Genomic DNA, 15563 nt, shown 5'->3' with positions numbered 1-15563 from the left:
TTTAATACATCCTTCAAGATACACAGCTATTGCTACCAAGTTTGCTTTTTGACAACTTACAGGTGTTCCTGGAGCTACCCTGGACACTATAACCGGCATCTTCTGATCATATCCACCCTTTAAAAACAAATTTAATTAGTAACAGATCATGAATGTAAAAAAATAACCTTAATAAACACGAAGGGAACGATGTACTGTTACCTTTACATTGAAGCCAAACCTTCCATTTTCGTCTGGTTTCATTCTGATCATAACGAGATTGTCATGGGGGACACCACCATTGGGCTAGTAAACAAAAATGATATTACATTAACATCTATTTTGTTCACAGTTAGACTTTGAGGATATTGTATCTAATAATTCTGCAGTTTCTTCATCAAATAATTGCTTTTGGACACTTGAGGAAACATCAAGTAATAGTACAAACATCTTGAGTTTTGCAGAAAAGGGAAAGGTTTCAGATTTAAAGGTCTTGGACATAACTAAGTTAAAGGTGTGTTCTGTCAAAGCATACTCAAAGTAAGAAACAGGATTAGAAAAGACTAATTGGCTTCAAATAGTCTTAAGAAAAACAGCTTACTAAACTGAAACTCTTTAAATTTGTTTTAATTATGACTATAGTGAAGAGCTGCAATAAAAATGTAATATGATGAAAAATAACTGAAGGTGTCCCTTTTTTTCTATTAACACTAATATGTCAGTAGTAAGCAAGGGCAAGTTTGGCAACAAAATCTTGGTTCCATATCCCTTATTCCATTTCCAAGGTAGTGGAGTATGAACTGTGACACATGCTGTGCACTGATTCAACTCTGACAACTTTAGATGCTTTCTTCTTGGTTTTATTCGGATCACAACAACACTGTTAAAGGAACTACCACTAAGCTGAGGAATACTAGATACTTTTTTAATCTGTAAGACATAATTTAGTGCAATTGCAGTGATTTGTAGTTTGTTCCCATCAATATTTACTTCACAGATTCAACATTAGCTAATATTTCTAGTTTCTACAGTGAGAATGCACAGTATTGAAGAAATCTGTTTCACGGAAGTTTTCAATGTTTCCAATTATAGCCAAAGTAGAAAACTCATACTGGGAAAAAAGAAAAAAAAACACCCAGAACTTATTAAAGAGAACATTTTTAAATGTAAGAAAGTTTCAGATCTGCAGGTTCAATAGGTTAAACAAGTCTGCACAACTTGGCTCATTAAAAGTTAACTCAGCTCCAGGTTTTTTAAGTTCTTGTTCTTGGTTAAAACAAAAAATCCCTCAAACACATTCATAGTAATGAAAAGATGAAAAATTTGGGGAAGGAGAGGAAAGTAACAGCATAAGATACGTTAATGAGAAGTAAGGGTGCTTAGGAAGCCTGATCATGTGCCAATCATTTCAGCCTGTGCTCACTGGCATGAGAGATCAGACAGAATGAACATGCTCACCTGCAGTGTTTGGCAGCTTCTATGCCATTGCACTCCCCAGACAGAAAGGAAATATGAATTTCCTGCTTTAACAGGCTCTTTTGAGCCACTGTTTATAATGAAAAATGCAAAAAGAGCACTGTATATCATCATTAACCTGTTTGACTGAAGGGACTTTTGGCCACACCTGTTTTCAAATACTTCTGACATTCTCAGACTGGATACCTGGGGACTGCAGATGGAGTAAAAAGTTGTCATTCCCACACCTGTCCTACTACCTTTCTAAACAGACTCTCCACACGTAAAACAGACAAAGGAAATTCCAGAGCTACATGAAGTCAAAATGATGAGAAGTTTTCTTTAACATATTTGAGATGGAGCAGAAGACTCCAGTGGTGCAGGAACCTGAATTCTGGTCAGAAAAGCAACTTTGAAGCAAAACCACATTCCAAATCCTAAACTTCCACTTTCACAAAATTTCAGTCATGCCGTGTTCCTTCTTCTCTAATACCCAAAATAAAAAGTCATCAGCAGACCAAATTAGATCTTCAATTACAACAGCGCACTGCCTTAAGTGAGGCAGCATAAACTGGAGCACAGCAAACAATCACACTGACAATGCACAGAGAAAAAAGAATCTCATTCTCACACAGCTGTGTTGGTTTTTCAGAACAAAAAGGAGTTAAAAAAACAACTGAAAGTTATTTTTGTCAATTTGGTAAAATAACTGAATACAGGGCAGAAAAACTTGATGACTAAAGTAGTGTTATCATTCCAAGTCGTATTTAATAGACTCAGGTAACCACTGGCTGAAGACAAAGCTGTTACAAACCCTGTTTCATTATATAATTAAAACAAAAATTTTTACAACATACCTCAAATGCTCAGAATCTTAAAAGTTTTGCTTTTGGGTCTTTTAATAAAACCCCAGCTATGAAATTAAGGAGGGGTTTTATGGGAATCTTAACTTTTTTACAAGGCCTGAGAGAATACTCTAGGCTTACAGTTCAAAATGCAAACAAACTAAAGGCATTTCTAAATATCAATTTGGGGAATTAACTCATAATTTTGAAAACCTGAGGTTGACAAAACTGTTTACACAGTATTGCTACTGTATCTGGATGTTAAAGAGTTTTCCCATCCTGCAAAACATTTCTTGTCCCACATCAGTATAAAACCAGGAACCATTGGAAAACTTCTGGAAGGACAAAAAAATCACAAAAATGGTCAGTGAGATCTCACCTCAGTCAGATAATAATCAACTGACTAAGCTTACTCATCTCAACGTGCTTAAATGTGGGAAAAGAATGTTTGCTCATGTTTTGACATTTGTTGTCACAAGCCTCTTGCCAGAGTCTCTTTCTTGGAAATTCTAATAAGAAATGCAACCACAGAACCAAGAAGCTGCTCCTGATAAAACCACTCCAGAAGCTGGTAGGCATTTTCAGGTTTAGTTTTTTTGGTAAAACCTAGATTAAATACCAGTGGCAGTGTCTGCAACGTCTTCTTTAAAACTGATGGCAAACAAGTTTTCAAAGAAGAGGTTACGTAGAAATTTCTGCATCTGCTTAAAATCTAATGCTCAAAATGTTTGCAAAACCATCCCAGCGTAGTGATTTGCTGACAACTGACAAACGACTACTCCAGCAGTTGGAAAAACCAGCAGGAGCTAGAAAGGACAGTATGTTTAATGAAAATGCTGCAAGGTAATGCACAAACACAGCAACTCTCTGAAATGCATCAGAACCAAGCTCATGAAAAACAGGACTATCATTCTGATTAAAAGCAGAATCGTAAAAAAGGCTTCAAAAACTTACTGTGGATTTTTCTGGTGATGCAGGAACATCAAATGTTTCATTAATATGGTTATCCAGTTCTTGCTGTGAGTGTGAATGATGAATTTGGTTCCAACTGTTCTTTTTAAATTGTTTGGGTGGTAACGCAGGAGGCTGCCCATCTATAGGAGTCTCTTGAGATCTAAATACCAAAATAGAAGTATGAAGTGGAACAATCATGAAATATTGACAGTTCTTTCACAGTTCCAAATAAACCAAAAATGTTAGAAGTTCAAGAGTTTGAGAGATGTGTGTGTATTTTTAGAATCTCAAAAATGTAGTCTGACAGAATATATTGGAAGTGTATGTTTGGACATGTTACTGCTTTTTTCTTGACAAGCAACTGTACACAGAACCAACAAGTTAATCTTTTACCCATGACTTTTTTAAAAAAGGTTTTAGCATGCTTAAACCACTTAATATTTAACCCAGTTTATACTGGAATATTATAAAAATCACTGTATTTATACCTTGCACACATGCTAAAAAAAACTTCTCAAATTGATATGTCACTTAATATGTTTTCCTCAGTAATAAAATCAAATAGTTTGCATCTCAAATTAATGCCTGCAATTTAAATCATAAATGGACACAGGGAGCATAATACAGTGCTACCACAGTACTTTTTGGCTGTTGATCTTAAAAATAGGAAAAAACAGGAAGCCAAGTTGAACATAACTCAACTGCACCCCTGTATTTATTGGAAAAGCCCATTGGAGATGACAGTGTTATCTTTTAATTTTTCAATTTAGAAGTATATGGATACATTGCAAGAGAACTCTGGTCTATTCTCCCTCTTGAACACATTACCCTTTGAAACATGCAGCATTGAAACACTAGTAAAAATGGCATTAATTGCATGCAGTTCTTAGTTGAATTACAACACCATTACTGAAGTGAAATAGCAGAAAGTTCTACTTCTCATTTAGATCTGCAAGCACTCTATTCTAGATTAATAAAAATGTTCACTGTGTTTTTTGTATAATATGGAGAATTTCCTTTATTAGTCCTTTTGGAATAAAAGCTTAAGTGTATAATTTGTATTACATAAATATATGATTCATCTTTCATTATACAGATTTATATTTAAGAATTAAGAACATTTGAAAAGGCTCAAAAGGGCAGCTACCTCATAGTTCCCATTAACTTGGTTTGAGTGCCAGTTTCTAAATACCAGCAAGGACACATGCCTTCTATCCCATTAAAAGGTGCTATTAAATAATTTAAGAACTTAAACCAACAGCCCACTGATACTAGTGGCAAACCCATAAACCACTGAGAATGAAGTTACAGGTTACAGCTAAATCTAAAGAAAATGCTACCACCAAAAATGGGTGCCTCTGTTTTGCCACCCACACACCCATGGCCGCTTCCTTGAAGAACTGGTGCTCCTCCCTTGGCTAAGGCAGCTCACACCAAGCAACCAAAAAATCACTGACTTTTTGGACAAGCCTGGGTTCTCTGCTGGTTAAACAATCTGAATTGTTCATCACAGGGTTGACCACCATGCAGGGACGGAGGGACACTCCCAGAGCAAAAGCAGGACACGGCCCCTCTCGTTCTCAGGAAGCTGCAGAGGTAACTCATTGCACAACCTCCCTCCAAAGCACAGGTAACCACTGAGCAGCCCTACTGTACTCACTGGTCTCGCCTCAGTGAACTCTTAGCAGGGCAAGACTCTCAGTATGAGACTGCACAACATTTCAAGTTGCTGCAAGTTAGAAAGCCTAAGTCACGTATCAAATTCCATACCATGTAATTTGTCCCTACACAATTCAAGAAAGGCAGTTCTCAGGCACGTTTTAAAATAAAAACAAAAAAATCTGAGCAAAATTGGTTACAGTGATTTCAAAAAAAAGGATGAACCTCTTTCAAAAAGCATGAAAAATGGGAAATAGAACACTTCACTTTGAAAGACCACATATTTTCTGTTTCAGTTTAAACAAAATTAGTCAATATTCTCAGAAAACAAAACTGTTAACATTTTTTGTCAGTGTATGAAAAAAGCACATTTGAAAAGATCTTAACTATTTTTCTCATTTTTTGCTTAATTTCAACTTTCAGAAAATATTTTTTTCCTTAAGTGTTAAAAGAAAAAAGAAAGTACTAATTATTCAGTCTAACATCTCAAAAACGTCATGTTCAAAACACACTAGGGAAGAAAAAAATATTTCTTAACACTTTTCACTGCAAGTAACAGACAAAAAGAGTACATTTTATTTTTCAGGATAAGTAGCTTTTCTAAATTCATTTTTGTGGAGAGAAAAATATGATGATTGTCAACATTTGCAAAACAAATCCTCAAGGCAGCTATAAACTACTTAGACATCGACTTACAAAGGTCACCCAGAGATTTTTAGCTGCCTATGTATTCATTCATTCATGTCTGGCCAGTACAGATTATTCAGCCTTTTAAGTAAAGGGCAACGTAGTTATGTATTTTCCTGCAAACAATTACTCCTGAGAGTTTTAAACTGAATAAAAACAGGAATAGAAAACACAAGTAGAAGCACAAAAGAAGTGATTCCGATAAAAGTAAAGGATGGATCTTATGTTTGATTAGATGTCTGTACATATATGTCAACAAACACAAATAAATTCCTATCGAACATACAAACTTACAGAAAAGATTTGAAAAGTTACTTAAATGGGCATTTTGCAAGCAGTGATGGAAGTACTGTAATATATTAGCATAATGAATTGTGAGAACTAACAATCAAGCCTTGGGCAAAAACTTCACTGCTTTATATTTGCCCAGTCAGCTTTGAATTTCCTTATGAATACTCAGACAATGGTAGTGAAAGCAGCCTATTTTGCAGGCAAAGCAGCTCTCTGTTACTGAATTCAGCAATTTACATAATAATAAAATAACACACAACCCTGGCACTGACAAGCTTTGGGTATTTTTGTTACAGATATCCGGTCTGATCTTTTTAATATATTTAGCAAAGGTTTCATACACACCCGCATAAATTTATTAAATTAAACACTTATCACGTGCTTGTCAATTTAAGGTTATAATTACCTCGGAGAACTACAAGCACGAATCTCTCAATTTAGTTTTGAATAGCATATGAAATGAAGAAAAGATGTGCAATTAGAGCTTATATTAGCTAAGCTATAATATCCTTCTGAACTGCACGGAAACTGTAATTTCTTTTGCTATGTTGACTCCAAACTCAAAAAGATGACTAAACCTATTGCCTATCAGGTTAGCCCCTCAGACTTTCTTACATATGTGAATTTGGCCAATAAATAAAAATGTCCTACAAATTAGCAGATGGACTCCCCAAATCTTTTCACTCAGAAAGACCAAATTGTTAATAGTTTTTTGGACTGTAGAAAAGTATAACTTAAAATTATATAGCTTATATGAACTTCATGTCTACTACTTCCCCTCATAAATCTCAAATCTTGAATCAGTAACATCACCTGAAACCTTCAGAAGACCCTAACAGGGTTCATATATTTTTGACAGTTAATGTCCTCATTCTTAAAAATCTCTTATTCTAGATATCTATACTGGGAGATTAAATTTCACTTTTAAGCTTCCAACAAGGAAAAAAAAGCAAAAACAACCCCCCTAAAACTTAGTGATGGAAGAGCAATACTTTTTCTGCTTAAGTGCAAAATCATGAAACAAAACAGCCATAGTTGCACAACTAATGTACAAAACCACTTCCCCTCTTTTTAAGACTCATTTCTATGGTGACTTACACAAGAAATCAGGTAATAAATAAACAAATCCTAAGAACACTCAGGAAGTCTGTACAATTTAAGAGTAAAGGCATAAGAATATATAAAGAGAACATTTAAGAATTGTGCTTATTTCACTGTATCACTGCCACTCACTGAGTGTTTCTCATGAACTGACTTCAGTTGGAAATTTTGGAACAGAAGGAACCTGACCCTGTGTGGCCTTTGAACAACAAAACTCTAATATGAGAAAAGACTCACAAGTGTTCCAGTTTTGAGAGTGCCTTGATGTGAATAGGTTAAAAAGCCCACCAAAAAAGGAGATTTTATATTATTAGGTCAAATTGCTATTATATAACCCTCAAAGTTGAATAACTAGCTAAGCGTGAAATTATAACTGTTGTAGCCTATTATGAAGTATCATGTGCTATTTTACAAAACTTCAAAAATTTTGCATTCTATTTCCCTCTCCAAACTTACACATAGTTATTAAACTGAAAGTACAGTCCAAGTAAGGTTTTAAAAAGTGTTTAAATACCTTCCCAGATTCATTTTTCTTGAGACACACCGTTTGTTTACAAATATGTGATTATGTATGTGCTATTTTACAGCTCTCAAATGGCTCTGAAACCATTTGCACAATTTCCCTGCTAAAGGAGCTTATACAAAATTATGAGGGCACATCTGGCATTACTACTAAGAAGGTACAGTGATAATAAGGTGTATATTGCATCTTTTTTTCCCCAGTTCATCTGTACTCTAGACACAAGTTATTGAGCATTTCAAATCTTTGAACAACTCAACGTTTGTTTGTCTTACTTCTGTACCTAACACACAGTAATAGTTTTTATTTTGCCCACCATTGCATAAGAAGCTTACAGTATCAAGAATATTCAGCATAATTGGAAAAAAGAAAAAAAGCTTGTGACTGCCATCTTAAAAAAATAAAGATAAGCTCTGTAACAACATACAAAACATACTAGCAACCTCCAATTGCTGGGGTGTCAAAAAGGTATCTTGGCTAAATAGTTTGTGAAGCTTGCTCACACTTCTGTTCCTTAACAAAAAGCAACACTTCTAGACTTATATCACAAAACAACAGACTTCGATCTATCAAGATAACAACTTTCGCTTCCACATTCAGACACTGATGGTCAAATTACAGCAAACCCACAGACTGAGTGGGTGGGGGTATTGAAATCCTGAACCTGGAGTATGTCAGATATAGGTCTTCAGTTCCATATCATTTAATTTTCACAACAAGACCTATTCTAATACTCCCTAAACAACAGCCACCTTTTTATTATATTGCCTGGCTCTCCCTGACCCCAACATTTAACAGTAAATTCTTAAAGGCCAAGATTTCTGACTTATTTTCAGAAGCCCTGCACGTTACCAGACAGGAGCATGGAAAGAAGAGGACTTACGGTGATGTTTCCAGTATGATGCTGTTGGCCTGGGTGGAAGATGGAGATCTGTGATTCACAAATACTTCACTCGGGGACGTGTGAACCACATGGTCCACTAAATGTCCAACTGACGAGGGTCGTAACCGGGCTCCTTCTTGAGTGAAGGCAGAGTTGCGACTAAGAGGGAAAGCAGAGCAGTGCAACATGACAAGAATATTACTGTTCATCTACATTTCTGACACCACCCACTAGAAAAGAATGCTTAAAAAATTATTTCCTCTCATTGTAAGCACATGTTCATACACATATTTTTATTAAATTATTAAGTTACTAAATTAATTAAGATTTCACTGAAACAATTATGTTGTCAGATCATGTTATATTTCATAATTTTATTTTTGAAAGTGTTCAAAAATTATTTTAATAAATGCTAAATGTCTACTTTTTAAATTTATTTATTTTTAATTAAAGAAGCCCAAAAGGAATATGGTCCGTCCAACCAACAGACTGACAGTCCAGTCAACAAGAAGAAAAATGGATTCCCAAGAAGACAAATCTTGGCTCTGTTCGCATCAGAACTTGACCTGAATTCCTTAAGATGAACATTTTATCCCCTGCACCTTCTCCTACAAGAATCATAACCTTTACACTGAGAGTGTTAGCATTTCTGTGACACAAAATTTTCCCATTTGAAAAACAGCACAGTGACACAGGCACCTCAAAAGCCTTTTAAAGATGCATGACTAAGTTTGTTATGCTTTAAGCATCATTATTACTATTTTTTTCAGCAATTTTTAAATGTTACAGATATTTACAGTAATAATCTTGTGAATAATATGCTGCAACAGAATCTTCAATTTTTCTGGTTTATGCAGTACAAAATTGGGTAATACCAATTCTTAAGCCAGTTTCAGTACACTGAGAAAATTGGTCACCTTCCAAAAGAAATCAGGAATGTTTTTTCACTAGCTATAAACACAAAACAGAAAGCTCTATCATGTGAACAGTGAACATCGAAGGGAAATGCAGAAAAATTGAGAGGAATAAACCTGCAAGGATGTCAAATTAAGTAATTTCCTCCAATGTTTTAAGAAGTGATATTAAACCAAAACCAATTATTTTTAAAATATCACACAGATTTTATTATCAGGGTCTTTTTTAGCCAAATTAATAATTTAGTTTTAGTTGTGCTTGAGAAAACTTAAGCTCTCAAGTTTAGGTTAGTGTGATACATCTTACATTTTTTTTTCTAGGTTGACTGAGAAGCACCTAAAATTCACCCCTAAATAATTCCTTTTACCTGAAGCTAAATGTTCCAGAGAATCACTCGGCACAGAATTACTGAAGCTATTTGTCTCCATCAATCCTTCTATTACACAAGTAGGTCACTCACATTAGAGGCAGACAGTTACTTCTAGGAAGAGAAGATTTGGTGCTACTTACTGATTTGGGGTTCCAGGTGGAGATCGTGATGGCAGGCTCTGTGTTTCCAACCTATCATCAGACAGTGAGTTCCTACTCATTACTTCCCAGTCCATCCCACTCATTAATTTCCGCGCCAAGGGTTTACTGGGGGATCTAGAAGAAGAAAGTAAAATGACTAACCAAAAATTACATGATGTAAGAACAAAATTACACAAAATTCACCACAATTCAACTGATGTTCAATCACAGGAAACCAAACAATATGTAAGGAAATGTAATAATTCAACGCTATATTTACACAGGCAGTTCTGTATTTTCTCCATCTATTGTACTTTATTTTTTGTACTTTGAAAAGAATGCCAATGAAATAGCCACAAACTATGGTAGGCTGTGAGGGAGACAGGCAAGATGGAATATGAACTTACTAAACTTCACTAAACTTCTAATGCCTCAAAGACAATCTGACTCAAACAGAATAATCATTGAGAGGTCTGAAAAACAAAAACAAACAAAAAACCCCCTCTAGATAACACAACTATTTAGCCATCTCAGGAAAAATAAAGTACTGAAAAAATCAGTCCAGAAAAACTCCCAAAGACTTTGAAGAACTGAAAGTGGGGAATCATCAACATGGCAACCAAATTTTGTTTACACATCAAGGATTTCCTCATGTGCTTTCTTCCAGAACACGTTTGGTCACTTTTAAGGCAGATACAATAATACTATATAAACTTCCTTGTGAGTAAATGAATTTCATTTGGTTTTGTGCCAGAAATGTCCTTCAGGTTAAAGGTTATTATCACCAATGTTTTAAAAGGAATTGTATTTTTTACTTGTTGCCCTTTCTTGAAATTAAGGAAACATTTGCTTCCCATTCTCCAGTCATGCTAGGATGCCTACAGTCTCCTGCTGTTTCTTTCACGTATTTCTTAAGCACAAATAAAACCATACTTGCAATCTCTCATGAAATACTATAGTTCCCTTTTATACTGGAAATTATCTAATGAATCATCCAAGAACTGCGGTTGCTTTTTTTCTCAGCGTCGCATTGGATGGATGGTTCAGTCATCCTGCAACTAAACATACCCAGACTTTTGCTGTTTGTTTTTTTTAAACTGGAATTCTTCAGCTAACAAAAACAATACTTTTAAACAAGCCTTTTATGTCCTGTATATTTTGTGTTAGTGGGTTTTTACTTTACTTCTACTACGTTGATGGTGCTCTATAGTTCAAATTTCTCCTCTGTCATTACCCAACCCTCTCTTGTTCCAGTGATACTTCAGCATTGATTCAGCAGTGATACTCCAGTGATACTACAGCATTTCATTTCCATTTGCCTTCATATTGTGTCACCGTACTCTCTAGGTTGGCACAATGAGGTGAAAACGTATTACTGTATCAGCAGTATAGCTCCATACACCCAGATCACAAAATAATTTCTGCCTTTACTGTCCTTGGGACACATGGTAATTGTTCTTTATCTTCATCATTATCACCTTACTGATTTACTGGAAGTGCAACTCCAGAAAGAAGGAACTTTGAGAAATTGAGGAACTACTTGCACACAAATTACATCTTCTGAAAATGAGAAACTTGGTTACAATATATATTTTTGCTTCTGATGGAACTTAAAACTCAATGCAAGCCATCACCTTGAGAAGACTGTCCTCAATATTACCAAAAACATCTACAACAATAACCAGCCAAGCATTATACTGAATAATCTACCTTCACATGCAGAAATACATAAGATGGCAACACTGTTTGATACTAAAGGAGTGGTGGTCTGTGTGTGGAGGGTTTATTTTTATCTTTACCTCACCAAGCAGTTCTGAACACGTATCACATTCTGCTTTGCTGCTCTAAAGACTTACTAAATAACAGCTGACAAATTTCAGACAGGTGAAATGGGCTACTCTAAATACTACTGTTTCTGGTGTTACTCCACTTGAGGAAAAAAATCTAGTAGTATATTGAGGGAAAATATCAGTTATTTAATTACGCAAGAGAAATATATCCGGTCTCTTAGCATGCTTCATGGTATTTAGGGAGTATTAATTTGATTCAAAAAGTAATTAGCTTGATATCATCACTTAAACCAACATTCCAGTTTCTGTAATTTGCTTCAAATGTGAGCAACTCTAACCACGTAGGTATTTTGCTTCCCAAACACGTAAATGTGAGCAGTTCTGAACAGGTAACCAGCAGAAGAAACCAGCAGAATTGACAGGCATGTCTAGTTCTATCCTTTCCCTATTCTTTTGTTAATCAAAGCCATGACTAGCTGGACTCTCCTGACAGCAGGTTTGCAGCCAGCAGATCAGCACCAAGAGCTCTGCCAAGAGATAGATTCTACTATTCAAAGAAAGGGAAAAATGCACAGGACCATAATACATCCAATGCTAAATTAGGTAAGTCCAGGACTGCAGATACAGGATTTTCTGACAGACATAACTACTGAACCTTATTTACCTTCAGTGTAAAAGCAACAAGTGGAATACAGGAACATTGGTGATGAGCTTTTCCTTTTTTAACACACAACAACAGTTAAAGTGCACCATTGTTCCCTTCTTCTGTGTAATAAATTACACAGAAGTATATAGGATGAGGGGAAAGTCCAAGTTTTCCCAAACATTACATTTTTGACTGTTTCAAAAAACTCCACTCGTATCTTAAGTCATAGTTTGTAACCCCGTTTATGCAAACTTCCTCATCAAACGAACACAACTCTAAAATAAGCAAAGCATCACCTTCTTCCCTCTTACAACATACAATGTCAATAAAACTCACCTTTTGCTGTGGATAGAGTCTGATCTTTCAGAAATAATACCTTACTACCATGATAAACAGCTGCAGCATTTCTTAGCAAAGGCTTCTTTTGATTATTTTATTAACAGCTCTAACCTCAGAGTCCCACCCACTCTTGTTTGTTGCCTCAATTTCCTGTCTTTGCAGAAATTTCAAAGAAAAAATTACCACACTGCAGCACTGAACTTCTTACTGCTGTGGCTTTTTGATTTTGGTTCTCCTGTCAACACTTCTAAATCTAACAATAAGTTATTTTTTATTAACATTTAAGATATGCTGTGAAATATTCCTAAAAATTTCTCCTGTATCACTAATTTCTTACAACCTTAAATTAATTTTCTCAAGCCAGAGTGCAGCTGAGGACATGAGAGGGGGGAAGTAAGATTTAAAAAACTTTGAAATGTTTTGATAAATGTTGAAATTCTAAATTCCACCTTTGCTCAGCCTGGATGCTTCTATTGCACCCAGCACAGGAACTTGACAGGTAACAGAGTAAGCCATTTTCAGATTTAATTTTTGGTGTATATGCAGAGACATTCCTAAAAAAGTTGGAAGTTATCTCATCTATTTGAGTAGGGACAGAAATGGGAAACTTTACCTGCCTCCCAAATCAAAAACAGTCTTCTGAGCTGAGCAAATATAAAAAAAACACACCCCACAACTGAGTAGCAGGGATGAAATTACATAATGCAACTAAAAAAATGCACGACATTATAATTAGCTCAGCTACAGCACACAAAAGCTTTTGAAGACAGAATTTGTTTGGCACCCCACAGCTAAAGGGTTAAACTCTTGGAGGAGCTGGGAGAGAACAAGGGTGTTGTTTGGGAATACAGGTGGGAATCTTTAAAATCATTTTTGTCCCTAAAAGAAATATAACCTGGAGCCACAGCCTTGCTTTCTATTTTGACAAGGAGTACAGGGAACACATTTCTCAGCAAAACTGGCAACTACTGCTTCAGACCAAGAGACTGACACTATATACAAATCTGCAAGGAACATCACAAATGACGTGCAATTTAAAGCACCTCAGAAATTATTTAAATAACCTGAATAAGTGCATAGTTGAAGCAAGACTGAACTTTGAGAAACAAGAGATTGCAACTTAAAGATAAGGAGTTTGCAAATACGAGTGACTGACACCCACTCGCTGTCACACAGTGTGCACAAAGTACCTTCCCTCAGCCCCGGAGCGGACCAGCGGAACTCAACAGAAATAGAGCATTTTGCAGCCCTTTAAGAATTCTCTCAATTCATTACTTCATTGAACCTTTTTTACTCTTATTATCTACTTCTTTAAGTTTCTGGAAATTCTTATGGGGTTTCGTGGGTTGTGAATATCCTGCAACAAATGAGGCCAAGAGAACAGCTGTAATGAAAATGACAAAAAAAAATGTCCAAAACCTAAACAACTGCAGCAACAGTCTTCCAAATGCTGAATATGCTGCTGCATAAAGATTAAGAAGATTAAGAAAACAGCATCTACATAATATATCAAATTTATTACAGAACATATCCTTTACAGTAATAATTCAATTTTTAAAAATTAAATTTAAATTTGGGAAAAAAATCCTTCAGCTAATTTTAAAGCTAAACCTGCTGACTGTAGGTTGTAATTACTTGTTTTATTCAAAAGGCTGTTAAGAAATTTTATTTCCATGTCTTGTGCTCTGTATCTATGCTCCAGTGTACAAAGGCCAGACTAGCTGGTCATTACTTGTGGCAATCACCATTTCCCAACTTAGAAAAAACAGATCACTCAAGTAACATCTCAGTGGACCTCTCAGAGTTATTTTCTTACCATGAAATGATTCAAAGGTTTGCTTAGATAGTATTTGCTCAAATAAAGTAGTTTCTAATTAGATACTGTTAAGAAAACTGAGTGTAAACCTGGATAATTTCACAAAAAAACCCTGAAAATATTTCTTTTAGTCGATCTTAAATAAATCTTCTGGTGTAATAATAATAATAATAAAAGCAATTATTTAAATTTGTTTTATGTGCCCACTTAATTCTAACGAAAGACCTGACTGTACCTTGTTTCATAACTAAAGGCAACCAACACCTAGCAGAACTTCCAGGAGCTACCAAAAGACGCTCACTGCTTGAGAGCTTAAAAAGTTGTTCAACACCACCATGACTTTGTCTGAGAAAGACACACCAATAAAGAGAAAGAGAAAGACAAGTTCCAGGAACAAAACCCATGTTTTACCTGGAAAATCTTAAAAAGCAGAATTCGTCCTCTATATGAGTACAAAAGGGATAACATCTACTCAGCACTTCAACTTGAAATGTAAATGTTTAGAAGACAAAGAACTGAAGATAATGTTCTTAAACTTCTTGAACCACACGGTGTTCTAGAAATGTCTTCTATTTCAAGCTTTTTCACTCTTGAAAAGACTAAAGGTCTTTCAAATGGAAAATGCATTAATTTCACACTGTGATGAGGAGGACAGAGGAAGAAGCAGCTGATTTATTAAAAGCCTTCCACAGTGTGTTTGTTACAACATGCCATTAATTTCAGTTCGCTGATGTACCCATATATACCTCAGACATTTATCAGCCATCAACATTTCTAGGAAACTCAAAATGCGTGGATGAATGTTCTATTCTTGATTCAAAATCAACAGTGGAAAATAAAATTACTGAGGACAGAAGAACCGAGTATTTCATTAACTAAAAAAGGCCAAGAAGATTCATGAAAATCAGAGCAGTTGTAGCCATGGCTTTCCATTTTATTGACTTTATCAATTTTATCCATTTTATTGACTTTATCAATTTTATCCATTTTATTGACTTTATCAATTTTATCCAACTATATATGACAAAATACAAGTGACCTCAGCAGCACTTGTTCGGTTTAGCTGCAAAGGGAAGAGTGCCATCTACTGCATAAGAGTTTCTGAAGTGATAAAAATACTCCTCGAAACCAAGTATTGGCTCTTCTCCATCCTAGTGACTTGAGGGGAATCAC

The 15563-nt window shown here is 35.4% G+C and overlaps 1 protein-coding gene across 3 annotated transcripts in view; it reads right to left on the bottom strand.

Annotated features, from left to right (window-relative positions):
* The window catches only part of PTPN4 (protein tyrosine phosphatase non-receptor type 4), a 112165-nt gene that overhangs the window by 21511 nt on the left and 75091 nt on the right, over positions 1-15563 (bottom strand). For all 3 annotated transcript variants that reach the window (XR_010431999.1, XM_064661320.1, XM_064661319.1), the window contains exons 14-18: positions 9800-9934; positions 8375-8533; positions 3234-3393; positions 202-285; positions 61-117 (exon numbers count right to left, since the gene is read on the bottom strand). Coding sequence is in view for 2 of the 3 variants with exons in the window: in XM_064661320.1 (XP_064517390.1) it covers positions 61-117; positions 202-285; positions 3234-3393; positions 8375-8533; positions 9800-9934 (595 nt within the window). In the remaining variant the exon portion in view is untranslated. The remainder of the gene's footprint in view (positions 1-60; positions 118-201; positions 286-3233; positions 3394-8374; positions 8534-9799; positions 9935-15563) is intronic.

This window comes from Pseudopipra pipra, chromosome 7, assembly GCF_036250125.1.
Source record: "Pseudopipra pipra isolate bDixPip1 chromosome 7, bDixPip1.hap1, whole genome shotgun sequence".
NCBI classification, from domain to species: domain Eukaryota; kingdom Metazoa; phylum Chordata; class Aves; order Passeriformes; family Pipridae; genus Pseudopipra; species Pseudopipra pipra.
This window is presented reverse-complemented; position numbering and strand designations above follow the sequence as displayed.